The sequence below is a fragment of the Callorhinchus milii genome, unplaced genomic scaffold, assembly GCF_018977255.1.
Source record: "Callorhinchus milii isolate IMCB2004 unplaced genomic scaffold, IMCB_Cmil_1.0 Scaffold20, whole genome shotgun sequence".
Classification (NCBI taxonomy): Eukaryota; Metazoa; Chordata; class Chondrichthyes; order Chimaeriformes; family Callorhinchidae; genus Callorhinchus; species Callorhinchus milii.
The window spans coordinates 1,934,257-1,949,789 of NW_024704761.1; the positions used below are offsets into that span (position 1 = coordinate 1,934,257).

The window sequence follows — 15,533 nt, forward strand, 5'->3', positions numbered from 1 at the left end:
GAATGTGCAATCGAGACACAAGACAGTGACAGGAACACCCCCATCGCTCACCTGGCATTGCCTACATTTTGGGAGCCAAATAACCTCAACGTCACTGTTTGATCTAACAACTGGACGGCTGAATTCATTTGTTCAGACGGTGGGTGTATTTGAAATTCATTAATTCCCATTTATTGAACCTTTAACCAAAAACTCATGCGTGCCAGCCCACATGTTTTCCGAGAGACAAACAAGAAATTGGACCGTTGGGTCTGAGCTCATGCCTCTGAGCAATGACAATCACAAATGTGATGGGGGCAAACACCAAAAAGGAGCACCTTTCACTATTGCACAAGGCTACAAAGCAGGGATAATAATAATCCCTCCAAAACAAAAATAAATTGGTCATTTTCAATCCACGACTTTTTGTGGGACATTGCTGTGCGCAATTGGCTGCCGCGTTTCGCCCACAAATATAAAGTCAATTCACTTTACAGCATATTCTGTGAAGTGCTTTGAGACGTCTGGAAGACGTGAAAAGCGCTATATGAATGCCAGGATTATTATTATTATTATAACTTTTACCCAGTTATGCACTGAGCCAAGAAAATAAAGTCCTTCAGTGCTACACAATGATACTGGCTTCAGATGCAGTTTAAACCTCTCATAGCAGAGGGTGGTGCTGCACTCAGTCAACTGCTAATTCACAATTACTTGCTAAAAGATATACCTTTCAAACCACTCCATTTGTTTCCTGTCTAAAGAATATCTAAGAGAGGGTTAGACTTCCATTGGGAATGGAGGGCATGGAGAGAAGAGGGAAATCATGATTCTACAAGACCAAAGGAAGCAAGGGCTGGGATTAAGGTGCAGTGTTGTATTTAGAGGCTTGGGCGAGTCTCCTGAAACAAAAGCACTCAGTGCTGCCTCACAGCTTGGACTGCAGTGGCTTCAGGTATTTGTGGAACGACTCATGAACCTGTGAACAAGATAGAGAGCGGGATCAGTACAGTCCTGCGCCAGAAATATCACGCGATTTCTACCAAATGCCGAGTAGCAAAACGGAGGCTGTTGCTTCTCATGACAGCCAGCAGTGAGGGGAGACAGTCAGCCATCTGTACTGAAACACTGGATCACAAGTGCAAAGGGACAACCCCATCTTCACACTTCCATCCCCTCCGCGATGAATCGACGCCCCTGACAGACAGACTAGGCTCCCTCACCTCAGTTTTATTTAAAGGGGATTTCTTCGCCCATTCGAACATGTTCTCATAGACGTTCCCATCGTAGCGTCCCAGCACCGAAGCTAGGACGGCGTCTGGGTAATCAAAGGCATCCACCAGAGCCACGGCGTTCCGGCGGATCACTGCCAGCAACTCCTTCACACGCTGGTGAACCTGGGAAATCTGCGGATCATTCAGGATCCCGGCCTGCAAGCAAACTCATAGCATCACACAGAGGGAGAGAGAGAGCCCACACCCAGACTTCCAAACCACAGAATCTCTCCCTCAAACACGCACCATCACCCTGTCTTTCTGCCCTCCATCCCCATGTCAGAGCGCTTTGCGATGGCATATTTTTATACCAAGTTGGGGAGAAAAGGGAGGTGGCTGTAAGTTGCGATCTGAAGACGGGCAAAGAGGAGGCAAAACGGAGGGATTGGTGAGGACTGGGGTGAATGTGACTGCTGTATGGTTTACCCGGCTGTAGAACACTGACCTGCAGGAAGTCCCCGGAGTTCTTGCTGATCCCATGGAGAGCGTACATCAGACACAGACTGCTGAGAGCCTCGTGGATGGCAGTGTCGCTGATCTCCGACAGCTTTGCTGTGAACAGCTTCACCACCACATAGTGGCAATGTGCCTGAGCAAGGCCAAGCAACAGGTTATACACAACATATGAACATATATACAGCACCTTTCACAGGAAGAGAGTGAGGGAGAAAAGGATGGAGTAGATGACATAAAGGTGACAGAGATTGAGATGGCCAGGGAGGTAAAGGGTGACTGGTAGCAGATGGAGCGAACATTGTTGATGGCAGGGGGCGGTGGGAGGGAAGATATTTACCTGTGATGCTCTGACCAGGTCAATTGAGGTATTGTTCCAGGCCTCATCCTTGCTCTTGCGGCGTGCCAGCTCTGATTGGTAATTCTGCGCGGCTCCATCCACTAGTCTGAGGCAGAGATGGGAAAAGCAGAGAGAAGTTACGTAGACCAATTAAAGGTACTGCGAGGTGCAACTGGTTAAATTCAGTGTGTGCAGTCAAGAACACACCTACAGAGTAGACAAGTCAGGTTTGCTGAGGACACACACATATACACACACACACACACACACACACAGAGTGAATTGATATAGAAACAGTGGGGGATTGCTTAACAGTGGTGGAGCTTGATGCCGAGCCAGGGGGAGGGAGGAGTTGACTGTAAGCAAGATTGAAGAAAGTCTTCAGTTGTGATCAAAAAGAGGAGAAAGGGGGCAAGGCCGAGGGATCAAGAGAGAGCGTTCCAAAGCTGGAAGTGGCTGAAAGGACGGCTGCCGATGGTGGAGCGGAGTGTATGCACACCATCGTGTTTATGTGTGAGCCTGTAGACATGTGTCCAAGCGCAGGTGTTTTGGGTATGTAAATGGTGCCTTGCCTCCCGGGTTTCTCATTGCACTTACGTGGCTGCTCGCATCTTGTAGGCCTCCACCAGGCTGCCGAGGTCACTGATGTCCACCACCGCAGGCCGGCCAGCCACCTGCTGCAGCTGGATGTGGTCGTGCAACAGCTCATTGAGGTACGAGACGGTGCCAGACAGCTTCTGCCCAGCCTTGGCTTGAGTGTAACTCTTGAACAGGTATCTGCAACACAACAGGAAGAAAATACTCTGATAGTAAAAAACAATGATTAGAAATGCTGGCAGGTAATAATGAAAATGACTAACGGATTTTATAAGCACGTGAAAAGGAAAGGGGTAGTTAAATAAAAGGTAGGAAGTCATAAAGGAACAAATAATCGCGGAAAAGGAATATGACAGATACCTTCACCATCAACGATCTCATCCCTACCTATCTCTGTGACTTTCTTCAGCAGTACTGGTCCCTTTGCTCAGCGAACACCAGCTTGTTTCAGATCTTCTGCCCTCTCCACCCCACCATCAGTCTTTCTGCCCCCAGTCTCTAGAACTCCATCTTGGAGTCCTTCCAACTCACTCTCTCCCTCCCACCCCTCGTTCAAGGTCTTTGACCAGGCGGGGGGGGGGGGCCTTGGTTTAACGTCTCATCCGAAGGACGTCACCTCCAACAATGCACTACTCCCCACCCACCCCCAGCAATGCACTGGAACCTCAGCTTACACTGAAGTTAAGAAATTAAAAGTCCTGATGTTCAGCTCAAACCTACAACCTTCTGATTCAGAGGTGAAAGTGCGACTGAATGGGTCAGGCTGCCACCTGGTATCTCATACCTTGCCGTCTGCAGCATCATCACCGTGTTCTCTCCCTCGTACGTGCAGCTGGGTGTAAATGTGACATAGATGTCTGGGAGGCCGCTGGAGCGCGAGTATCCATGCCCGCCACAAGCCATGCGACACTCCTCGATCCCGGCACTGGCCACCCAGGAGGTGAAGGCTTTCAGGCCAGCAGACAGCGAGTGCAGCTGGAATCAAACCGGAGTCAGTGAGCGAGCAGAAGCTGCCGGGAAACCACCGAGCGGAGACAGCGCCAGCGAATACTCAGCCAAGTGCAAACACAACAGCCCCTCCCAGAGCTACTGACTACATCTCCCGAAGGGGGTGGGAGGGGTGTGGGGAATCCGGGCAGGCCTGCATGCATTTTCGCTCTCCCTCTCTCTTCCCCCCAACACTAGCTGGATATAGAAGGGTGGGGGGGAGGGGCAGAGAAGTAATGCAAACTACAAAAGTAACACTGCTGCCACCAATAAATGTTGGTGGTCCACACACTGAGGCCACCAAACAAACATTTCAGAAGCACTAGACTGGCCTAGACTGTGAGCTCAGAGTCCCAACGTCACCTCAGGTAACTCGCTGTAGTCCCCCTCGTTGATGTCTCCAGTGATACGATGGTACATGTCCGCCATGAAGTTGCCAACGAAGCGGAAGGCATAGGCCGTGGCCAGGAACGGGAAGAGCTTGTACTGCTGGGTCTGGTAATCAATAATTTGGGGCTCCGGAGCCCTGTGGGCAAGTGAGTAAACACAGCCAGCGTTACCAACCCCGAAATAAACACAAACACACAGATCATACATATACGACCAGATCAGCACGAGTTTGGGCGAAAAAACTTTGATATTTCCAGTACTGCTTTCATAGAATTGTAGAATTTTACAGCACAAAAGGAGGCCATTCAGCCCATCATGCCTGTGCCGGCTCTTTAAAACAGCTACCAACTAGTCCCTGCTCTTACCCCACAGCCCTGCAAATTCTTCCTTTCCATCTATGAATATAAAGCACGGATGTACACTCCTCCTCCTCTTTTATCCTTCAATTCGGAGTGAAGTGCGAAACTCGGGTTTATGGTTAGTATTAATTATTATTGCGATCGGGAACCTCCTCTCGCTCCTTCAACAGCAAACATCTCCCCTCCCTCCCTTCCAGCGTCGCCACCTCGGAACCATTACGTTGGGAGATTGAACATGAACACAAGTACAAAGAGCAGCAGTTACCCAGGTTTGAGCTCTGACTGGTGTCGGACCGCGCTGTAGCGGATGGCGATGGTGCACGCTTGAGACAAGGCGCGGGCAGAGTCACTGACAATCATGGAACGGATGAAAACCATGGTGCCGTAGGTCAGCTTGTCACTCGGGGGCTTCACGTACATGCCGTCGGGCATCACCTTCATGTAGAGGAGGTGGGTGGAGAAGGGGGGAAAATGAAACAAATGAGAGAGAAACCAAATCAGCCAATTGTGCCAGGCCAACAGCAACACACCTCCAACAACAACAACTTGCATTTACACAGTGCCCCTCACTCAGGAGCGCTTGACAGTGGCAGAGCATGATGTAGAGCCGGAGGGAGGTGACACAGAACAGAAACAAAGTAAGGGTTAATGGAGAAAGAGAGAGCGAACGACAAGTCAAACAGGTGGAATCTTGAGCTAACCCTGTGGCACCTGACCTACCTTTGCGTATCTCATCAGCATATTCTCCCGCGGAACACGGACATTCTCCAGCTTCAGGTAACCGTTGTCCACCTCATCATAACCGAACTTGGGCCCAATGTCACCCACCACAACACCTGGAGAGCAAACAAACAGAGGCAGGTTATACTGCTGCTAATACTAATGATAATCCTTGCATTTGATAGAGAGCCTTATCACATTATTGAGACTTCCCAAAGCACTTCACAGAATATATTGTAAAGTGGATTGACTGTAGATTTTGTGGTTAGGGGACCACTGAGAATCAGGTTTCACCAGACCCTGCTAACCGGCACACTCACTGGGGAACCTTATTACAGTCCCAGACAACCGAGACTTTATTCCGACCTGCTAATGCCCCCAGACATCTAGCCGCTTACCAGGCAGAGGCTCGTGGGTCCCCATTTTTCGGATTGGGACGATGAAGGCGTGAAGCCCCCTGCATTGGCCCTGCGTGTACAGTTGAGCCAACACAATAGCGTGGTTTGAAGTCTTCCCCACTGTAAAACAAGATACACACGGTGCTCGTGAAAGACAGGAAGTAAACATATTCATTCCAGTTCACATTACTGAACAAACTTCCCGACATACTAGAGCAACACCCCTCACACACCTTCCCCCCACCACATACTCCCACAACACCCCCCCACCTCCCCTCCAGCATGTCCCTCCTGTACTGAGGCTCACTCACATCCTCCAGGCCACCACTTGATGGAGGTCACAGTCGGACTGTTGAGAACAAACTCTTGAGTTGAAGGGTCATACGTCGCAGTTGTCTCCAATCCACGCAGGAATGTGCCTGAGAGCAACACAGAACTAAGATTAGTTCCTCACCATTACAATCCAACACTATCAGAGGTTGCTGGAAGGCAATCAAGGTGGGGCAGTCTTGGTAGATTATTCCCCCCCCACACCTCGCCTGGGATGTTAAAACCTATGATATCGTCCCTTAGTGTTGCTTCAATTGACTCCCCAGAAACCAGGGTTAGATCCTTGGATTCTTAGATCCTTTCAGATTTCCAGCATCTGCAGTATTTAGTGTTTTGTTAGATCCTTGATCTTCCTGGTCTGTGTGATTGAGTGAGATACTAAATTAACCAACTGGACCATCAAGGGAACGGAAGCTCTTGACTGAAGCAGAGGTTGGAGATTTGTTGGAGCCCAAGTGTCTGAGACTCATCATAGGATTGGAAATTAAACAAAACCACAGATAGCAGATTACATTATAGAACTGAGGGGGCTAGGAAGGTAACTGAATTTGGACTTGAACTCTACACTACTGCTTTCTGTACTATACCATGGCCCATCTCCGTCTGGGCATAAGTGCCAATGATCTGCAGGTTCCAAGCTGGCATGAAGAAGCGATCTTGCTGCTCAGGAGTAGCCTGGTTCAGGATGGTGGGTAGGAACATGCCCAGGTGGAGATCCAGGGGCTCAGGGCGTCCACGGTGCACATAGCTGTAGAGACAGAGTGGGAGGATTGCCAGGAATAGGAACAGACAAGAGGTCACAGAGAGAAAGGTTCATTAGAGCCCCCATTAATGGGCTGGCATGCAGCAACTATTACAATCAGTCATGGCAGGGATTTCACCAGTTAGGCAAAGCAATCAAAGGAGAGCCTCATATATTCGATTAGAAATGGTATGCGATGAGTAGAGGTACCTGTATGTTCATTGCATTTTCTGCTATAAAAAATCTTAGCGAACACAATCTTTTCACCTAAAGAACCTTTGTGTAAGCTCCCTCGACAGTGAGATGAAAGTGGAGCAGCTCTACACCGAACATTCCGTTGCTGCTTCAAATTCTATGCTACCCCCATCCTCGCTCAGCTTCACTGGCTCCACTTCCCAGAGAATACAGTTTAAGATCTTCATCCTCAATTTGAAAGCCCTCCACAGTTTTGCTCCTCCCTAACCATCCTGCCCGCTCCCTCGGCGGGCACTGGCCTGTTCCAAGTTCCCTCACCCTACCCTGCCCACTCCATCATTGGCGGTCAGGCTTTTAGCCGCTCTGCCCCCCCACCCTTTCGAACTCCATCCCACAGATCCCTCCGTCATGCACTGCCCCACCCCCCTCCGCCTCCTTCAAGGCCCGTCTCAAGTCCTCCCCCTTGCCTTCCACCCCTTTTGGCTCCAATCCCCAAATCGGGTGCAAACCCTTCACTAGCCAGCACCTTGGAACAAAAGCAGTCACCCAGATTTTGAACAATCGGTAAAGAGAAGAGAAATACTGGAAACCCACAGCAGGTCAATCCAACACTCATAAGAGAGAGAGAGAGAGAGAGAGAGAGAAAGAAAGTGAGCAACATTTCATCTATAGATCTTCATTGGAAGTTAATTTAAGAGAGGAGAAGAGGACAAGGTTGGGAAGAGAGAGAGAGAGAAAGGCTTCCCATTAAAACAATACACCAGAGAAATTTGCAAAGTGATTCCATCAATGGGCAGCTTGACAGTTCATTAATATGGCTGTGAAAGCAGTTAATGGAGGTGCAGACGAGGCAGTTCGGAATAAAAAGGAGAGAAGCTGTGAGAGACGGGAGGGAGCGAAAGTAGCCTGGACACAGAGCACAGGGAAAGGAAAACAATAAAAGGAAAAGAGCAAGAAAAGGAAGCGAGCACAAAATCTTTAAATTCCAGCAGAAAGGTCAGGGAGCAGCATTCCTCACACTCTTGTCTGAAACAGGTTAGTGAAGGCTGTTCTGACACACGGCCTGCACCATTCTGGCTCTCGCAATGCAGCATGCAAGAGGCTCACTTCCCCAGCCATAAGAGAAAACAGGACAACGAGAGTAAAGAGTTTCTTCCCGGCTTGGGTGGCTTTTTGAAAGAAAGTTTGCAAGCTATCCCTCGATTCTTCATCCTTCAATGCCCATTTTAGCACTTCCCAACCCCACTGTGTGGCTGGCTAACTACCTCGATCTATGCCAATGCCATTCAGATGAAGTGTCAGTCATGGCCTCTGAATTGTTTGAGTTGACTGGGAGCTTGTTGAGTTTCCATTAACATCTGGTGGCATGCTTCAGATAAGGAAAACGCTGCAAGTTCTCAAGAGGTACTTCAGTCTCTCCTAATGCTTGCGGTGGGGGAGCGGGGAGTGAGGACGAGACCGAGAGGGGCAATAATACCCCAACGCCAGCTGGAACTCAGCTCAGTAGCCAGAACACTTGTCCAATGTTCCAGCACTGCGACAAGAGACCGACCTGGTAGCTTTGGGAAGCACTAACCGTGGCCCATTTCTGTCTGGGCATAGGTGCCGATCATCTGACAGGCGTAAGCCAGGGGAAGCCACTTCTTTTTCTGCTCGGAAGTGCATTGGTGCTCCAAGGTGGGAATGAACATGGCATGGTGGAGTCCAATGGGATCGGTCTTGTTCTTCAGACACGGTCTGCAGGGGACAATGATTAATGGTGACTGCTCACTTAAATCATTACTGCTCAAAGTACTTTGGTTGCTCCCAGCATACCCTAATCTTCCCAGGACCCGCCCTGGGAATGGCAAGCATGCAATGATGGCCAACCTGAGAAGCACATTTAACCAGAAAATAAGTTCCAACTTAGCGTTGGCAACACAGAGAGGGGTGAATACAATTTACATTTATATAGCACTTGTCACGTCAGGAGGATGTTTCAAAGTGTTTCACTGTGCTGGATACACCTGAGCTGGGGGAGGGAGTTCAGGGGAGTGGGGAGGGGAAAAGATGACAGAAAGCATGGTAAAAGAGGCAAGTGTTGAGGCTCTCAGCCTTGTGGATAGGTCGCCTGTTCCACTCTGTCCCCTAATTTCTATCTCTTCCCCTTTCTGTCCTTGGGTGGGACCACCAACTGGAGCCTAGAGCAGAAGAACTGGCAAATGGAATCGCAGCCCATGACCAGTGGGCGCCACTGGGTTGTGATCAAGAGAGGATCCCCTATGGATTCGCCCCCACCCCCCCAGTAGGATACTCAAGTGCAGCTTTCAAGTCATCAAAGAATTCAGCTTTTTTAAACCCTGTAACTGATTTGTTTAGGAGAGCGAGTGCAGAGAAGGCTTGTTTCGGAATCTGTTTCGTGAGCAGAGACTGCAAATGATTGGACGTAAGAAAGATTGGGTGTTATTTTTGCATCTCATCGCACTGAAACATCTCATAACATAACAGTAACTTTCACCAGGTATCCAGACTGTATCTGCAGGCAAAGCAGCTGGTGTCTGTGGCACTGTACTTCACATCACTTCAGGAAATGCTAGTTTTTTTAAAAATACATAATTTGGGGGGCATTAAAATATGTATTTAGTACTTGACTCCTTCCCCAACTATCCAAATCTCTATCCAACCAGTTATACATGTGTAAAGTGTAGAGTGTGCGTTTGGCCCACAAAAACAGTCTGCACAATTAGCAACAGTTGCTGTAAAGCGCTTTGAGATAAGATGCTGTAAAAATGCACGTTCTTTATCGAGAGCCTTGACCACGAATATCAGCCCACTTTTCCACCCTATCCAAGGCATCACTCATCCATTTGATTTCCATTCTACTGCCCAAAGCAATGTGTGTTTTTCACACACAGCTAGAATGCTGCTTGGGATGGGCAAGTTCAGAGAAAGCACTTTGCAAACACATCAGGAGGACAGAACCACTCAACTCCTCTGATTATCCAATCACTGGAGAGGGACTATGTTCTGGGCGCAGTGTTGCACTTTACTGTTTGTTCTTGATCAGATAAATCCAGCACTGCCTCGTGCATGAGTACAGCACATGAGCAATATTACAATCAATCAGAACTTTGGAAATTGGATGAGTTTCACTGGGAAACATCAAGGAATCTTAGCCATGTTCTGTCACTTGATTTGAACTGAAAAGCCACTAAAGAAAAAAGGTCAGGAAAGCTCAGCTTGTCAACCACTTTGTGTAGGATTTCACACGAGTGGTGCCTGCGACCCGAAGTCACTGCAACAAACATTAAGCTGGTCCAGATGCGTGTCACCCACTCAAGAGACAACTTTGACATTGATGTCCTTGGGTTGTTGCCAGCCTCTGTCACTTATTGTCAGGTCACATTGTCAAGTCACGAACGTGGGCGCATTAGGAATATGTCAATGATTAACCACTCTGTGATAGCTTGACACAGCAGAAGAGAAACTGGGATTTTAAGTCAGATTGACACCGTCTACACACGAGGACAATTCTTTGCCACTGCCATGAGTTTTTCTAAATAGCCTTTTTATGTAAAATAGACTGACTGAGAATGAAATTTCAAAATGATTCAGGTTCAGTCATTAGGTCTAAAATTGTTTCAAAGTGTTTGGGTTGAATCAGGTTGTTGTTTCAAAGCCATACCTTCACATTTGCCACACTTTCAATTGCTCAGGCAGCAAATCACAAAGTTCACATAAACAATACCCTCTTGATCTCATCTTTCAGGAGTGAGGTTGTGCATAAAGATGTGATGTTAACACAAGTCAGAGGGAGGAAACCTATTACAATTATATTCATGTCTCAACATTGGGGGAAAGAAAAGAATGACATTCCAAGCACAAAACACACTGTGTATTATATAACACAAAAGCTTAAACAGAGATGGGTGGTAGCCTGAGTTGGCTGCTGTTCTTTCAACCCCTGGGCCTGGGAATGCAGCCCAGACTGATGGGATAAAAGCCTCTCTGTCTCTTGGCTGTAATGGAGCTCCATGAGTCGGGCGGGCAGTGTTAAACCAGTTCTCAGTGGGGATGTGGACCACAACAGAAATTGGCTGCTAAATTCAACATTAGATGGGGGATCAGAACAGTCACTGGTGAATATTGGCCTACAAGACCACATTGTCTTAGAATATAAGTTTGAACAGAATTGTGGAAAATTCTTAAATTCATACTTAATTTGGAAGTTGTTTTTNCCTAAAAAAGAAGCAGCCCAAACTGAAATTGTCAACAAAAACGGCCTAGTAGGCTAAGACTAGGTGTTATTTACAACCCTACCCCTTCCTGCTACTTTGACTTTCCCCTTAGTAGTATCTCAATAATGCAACCTTTCTAATTGGACGACCCACTATACTGTATAAAGCCTGTACTTTATTTTTTCTGGCGAGTGGTGTACTTATTAGTCAGCCGTCCCAGTCCCATAAGAATCCATTTGTCTAGACACCTATAAAAGAGCAGAAGAATACTCAGGAATATTTGGTAGGATTGAGGAAGATACACACTAAACATTAAGCGGTGCACTGTGAGTGAGTATCAAAAAGGCAGACTTCAGGAAGCAAGGCATTCCTGTTTGCCTAATTCCAGCAAGTCTTGTTCCATTCACTCTTGGGCCAGGCAGGTTTATGAATGAAGAGCACGTACCTCTTGAACCATATGATCTCCTCTGGATTAGAGATGGCATGCTCCCGGATCTTCTTCACCATCAGCGCACTCTTCCTGACAGCTGTGTCATAGCGCTCGCTACGTGACAAGAAGTTCAGGTCCTCGTGCTGGAGCTCAGGGTCATTCAGCACCAGGGCTTCTAAAGCACAGGGAAGGAAACAGTAAAATCGGCATGTAGAGGCAAGAGCACACCCCACCTTTATCGTCCAATACCTCCAGCTTTACAATATACCCTGTGAAGCACTTTGACATATCTCAACAAAGTGATAACACGTTCTATCAAATGCAAGGATTATTATTATTATTATTATTATTATTATTATTATTATTAACACAATGGGCAGCTCAGCACCAGAATGCTCAGACAACAAGTCCTTGCACACAACCCTTAAGGTTGATAAAATTATCCAAAAACATATTTTGGAGAGGGGAAAAGGCAAGGTTAAGCAGTCTCCCTGGCTCCAAGGAAACAAACTGACAAATCCAATCTGGCTCATCAATGAGCCATTGAGCAGACATCACCTAATGGGTATGATAGTCCTAGCTGAGAATATCCTTTGTATCGAACTAGCACTTTGTGTAAGGTTTCACTCACTGCATGTTTGAATGGAAGCCATTCAGTCACAGCCTTTTGTTCCAGGTGACTACGGAACTTAGATCATTTTAAATAAAACATTCAATTAAATAAACACTGCACAAAGCAGCAAGGATTAGGCAGAAATTCTGCATGTCAGGTTGTGTTCCGAGCTAAATAGCCACCTGGCTGAAATACAGGATTCATAGCAATAATAATCCTTGCATTTGATATAGCACCTTATCACATCTTTGAGACGTCTCAAAGCGCTTCACTGGATATACTGTAAACAACAACAATAAAATTTCATTTGTATAGCGCCTTTCATGTCGGAAGGACGTCCCAAGGCGCTGGACCATCAATGTTTCGGACCTGAGCTGGGGGTCGCGATCAGGGAGGATGGAAGGCAGGGTTGTAAGGAGGGTGACCGAAGGTACGGTTGATGAGGAAAAAGTCCTGAGACGGATCTTGAAGGAGGCAAGGGAGGGGGCGAGGCAGAGGGACTGCGGGTTGGAGTTTCAGAGGGCAGAGCGGCAGAACGATCTTGAACTATATCCTCTATTTGAGACCTTCCAATCAACGGGAATTGTTCCAGAATCCAGGGAATTTTGGAAGATCAAAAACAATGTATCCACTATCTCTGCAGCCACCTCTTTTAAAACCCAAGGATGCAGGCCATCAGGTCCAGGGGATTTATCAGTTTTTAGTCCCCTCAATTTCTCTAGTACTATTGCTTTACTGATATTAATTTCTTTAAGTTCCTCACTAACATTAGTCTCTTGGTTCCCCACTATTCTTGGTAAGTTTTAGTATCTCCTAACGTGAAGACAGAAGCAAATATTTGTTTAGTGATTCTGCCATTTCTTTATTCCCCATTATAATTTCTCCTGTCTCTGCCTGTAAAGGACCCACATTTACTTTTGTTAATCTCTTCCTCTTTATATATTTGTGAAAGCTCTTACAATCCGTCTTTATATCTCTAGCTAGTTTACTCTCATATACCATTTTCTCCCTCTTAATCAGTTTCTTGGATATCCTATCCTGATCTCTAAAGTCCTCCAAATCCTCAGGGTTACAGCTCTTTTGGGCAATATTATAGGCCTCTTATTTTAATTTTATACTTTCCTTTCTTCCCCACATTCGCGCCACAACTGGCACCGCTTTCCACCACCTCCGGATCATCGCCAGACTACGGCACTATCTCACCTTAAGTTTGAGATTGATGTAGTTAAGTCTCACGCGGCTGAAACTCTGGTCCACGCCTTTATGATCTCAAGGCTGGACTATGGGAACTCTCTCCTCGTCGGCCTTCCCGGCCCTCCCTCCACACTGCAGGTCATTCAGAACTCTGCAGCTCTGTCCCGCACCAGACACCGCGACCACATCACTCCCACCCTCGCCCTCACCCTCGCCCTCACCCTCACTCCCGCCCTCACCCTCGCCCTCACTCGCCTCCACTGGCTCCCCATCCCCCACAGGACCGATTTCAAGATCCTTATCCTCACCTACAAGGCCATTCCCGGCCTCGCTCCCTCCTCCCTCTCTGACCTATCCCCCACTTACCCGCCCGTACCCTCCGTCCCTCTGGCTCCGGTCTGCTCCACGTCCCCCGCCCCAACCGGCCGACCATCGGTGGCCTTCAGCCTCTCAGCCCCGAGGCTCTGGAACTCCATCCCCAGTGCCTTCGCCGCTTCCTCCCTTTCCTCCTTCAAGGCCGGTCTCAACACTTTTCTCTTTGACCTTCAGCCTTCAGCTCCACTCTCGACTCTCTACCCCCTCCTCGCTCCCTCCCTCCCCTCCCCGACCATTTCCCCAATGCTCGGGTCCCGACCCAACTGTCCAGCGCCTTGGGACGTCCTCCCGACGTGAAAGGCGCTCTATGAATGCAATCTTGTTGCTGTTGTTCCTTAACGTCTCTGGTTAGCCACGGCAGAACCGCTTTTCCCAGGGAATTTTCATTTCTCAAGGGAATACGCGTTCGCTGGGAATTATAGATCTTTGAACGTTCGCCATTGCTGGTCTACCATCGTACCTTTTGATCTACTTCCCCAGTCTATTTTTTCGCCAAATCGTCCCTCGTGCCTGCAAAGTCGGCTTTATTTTAAGTTTAAGACCCCTGTTTCGGACTTAACTACATCAAAACCTCAAACTCAATATTGTATACGTCAGAGGTATACCCTGGAATGTCTCCCTGTCCCCGTGTCTCAGTAACGGCTATTAGACCGTACTGGTTTATCCCTGTTCGTGCCCTATTAACTCGTGTCTCTCGTCACGACTGCTTCGCGCATTCGTCCGGGTACATCGCGCCTTCCATTTCAATTTTTTCTCGACCCTTTCCTCTCCTCGTTTGGCAATCCCCCGTTTTCCTCGTGGGAACAAAACAAAAAAAAAAAACCCCGAAATCGTAAAAAAACCGGTTCGTTTTTCAACCCACGGCTGTTCGTGGTGGGGGGGGGGGGGGGACACCGCTGCGCGCGAGCGGCCGCCGCGTCTTCGCCCACAGGTACGACGTGCGGTCACTTCGCGTTACGGCCTGTGCCGCGAAGCGCTTTGAGACGTCGAGAGGAGACGCGACGAGGCGCTGTATCGCAGACGAGGATTATTATTATTATTATTATTATTACTACTACTACTGCACTTGACCTTTCCTTATTGGCTTTGTGAGTTTACATGTAACCGTAACCCCTCCCGAGTGACTGGTTTAGCCCTGGACACCGGCCCCAGTCCCCTGGACACCGGCCCCAGTCCCCGGGGGGGGGGGGAGGGTCACGTCTTCCAGACGTCCGAAAGCCCTTCGCGGGGATATACCCTAAAGTGTAGTGACTGTGTGGTGTGTTGTGTGTGTGTGTGTGGGGGGGGGGGGGGGAGGGGGTATACTGGTTAATCATTGACATGTTCCGGTGTCCGGTGAGGTTGGTCTCGATGCTCTCAGCACCTGAGGCAGGAAAGGGGCGGCGGCGGCGGCGGCGGAGAGCGCCACAGGAGAGGCCGCAGCCTCGGGCTGGGAGTTGGGGACCGGCCCCCGTTCCTCACCGATCTCTCTCCGGCGCCGCGTCTTCTCGGCGCCTCCGTCCAGGATCTGTGTGAGGGCCTCGGTCACGAAGCTCGCGCTCTCCCGCTCCCGCCTCAGGTCCGGATTCATGGCGGCGACCGAGCGACCGACCGACCAACCGACAACCGCCCGCGCGACTGACAACCGCCCGCGCGCGCGCTCGCGCCGCCCCCTCCCTCCCCCTCCCCTCTTAAACCGGCACCGCCACTACTCGCCTCACACTCGGTGGTGGGGACCGCCGCGCCTCTTAAACGGGCAACGTCACCCCCCGCCACACAACGGTGGGGACGACTGCACCTCTTAAACTGGCAACACCACCCGCGCCCCTTCTCCTCACTCACACACACACATAGCGGGGACCACCGCACCTCTTAAGCAGGCAATGCCAGCTCTCCACCCCACACACAGTGGGGGGGGGGGGGGGGCGCTGCACCTCTTATTGAGCTGTCCTGGCAGTTCT

The 15,533-nt window shown here is 49.0% G+C and overlaps 1 protein-coding gene across 2 annotated transcripts; it reads right to left on the reverse strand.

Moving 5' to 3' along the window:
- Positions 1-514: 514 nt before the first annotated feature.
- acox1 (acyl-CoA oxidase 1, palmitoyl) lies at positions 515-15,219 on the reverse strand. Of its 2 annotated transcripts, none has more exons than XM_042342510.1 (14): positions 15,055-15,219; positions 11,427-11,586; positions 6,415-6,575; positions 5,809-5,916; positions 5,498-5,617; positions 5,100-5,215; positions 4,645-4,814; positions 3,994-4,156; positions 3,428-3,618; positions 2,644-2,823; positions 2,047-2,152; positions 1,699-1,842; positions 1,203-1,409; positions 515-958 (listed from the first exon to the last, which is right to left on the reverse strand). In XM_042342510.1, the coding sequence occupies exons 1-14, from the start codon at positions 15,161-15,163 to the stop codon at positions 908-910; spliced, it is 1,986 nt and encodes a 661-aa protein (XP_042198444.1). In that variant the 5' UTR covers positions 15,164-15,219; the 3' UTR covers positions 515-907. The 2 variants fall into 2 exon arrangements, with proteins under 2 accessions (XP_042198444.1, XP_042198445.1); XM_042342511.1 differs by lacking the exon at positions 6,415-6,575 and adding an exon at positions 8,341-8,501.
- Between the last annotated feature and the right edge of the window lie 314 nt (positions 15,220-15,533).

Bases quoted from the DNA above. Each gene is read 5' to 3' on its own strand.
- acox1 (XM_042342510.1), bottom strand. From the start codon at position 15,163: ATGAATCCGGACCTGAGGCGGGAGCGGGAGAGCGCGAGCTTCGTGACC. The intron at 2,824-3,427 runs GTATGAGATACC...GTTGTGTTGCAG, and splicing joins ATGATGCTGCAGACGGCAAG to ATACCTGTTCAAGAGTTACA. The intron at 959-1,202 runs GTGAGGGAGCCT...TCTTGTTCACAG, and splicing joins CCCCTTTAAATAAAACTGAG to GTTCATGAGTCGTTCCACAA.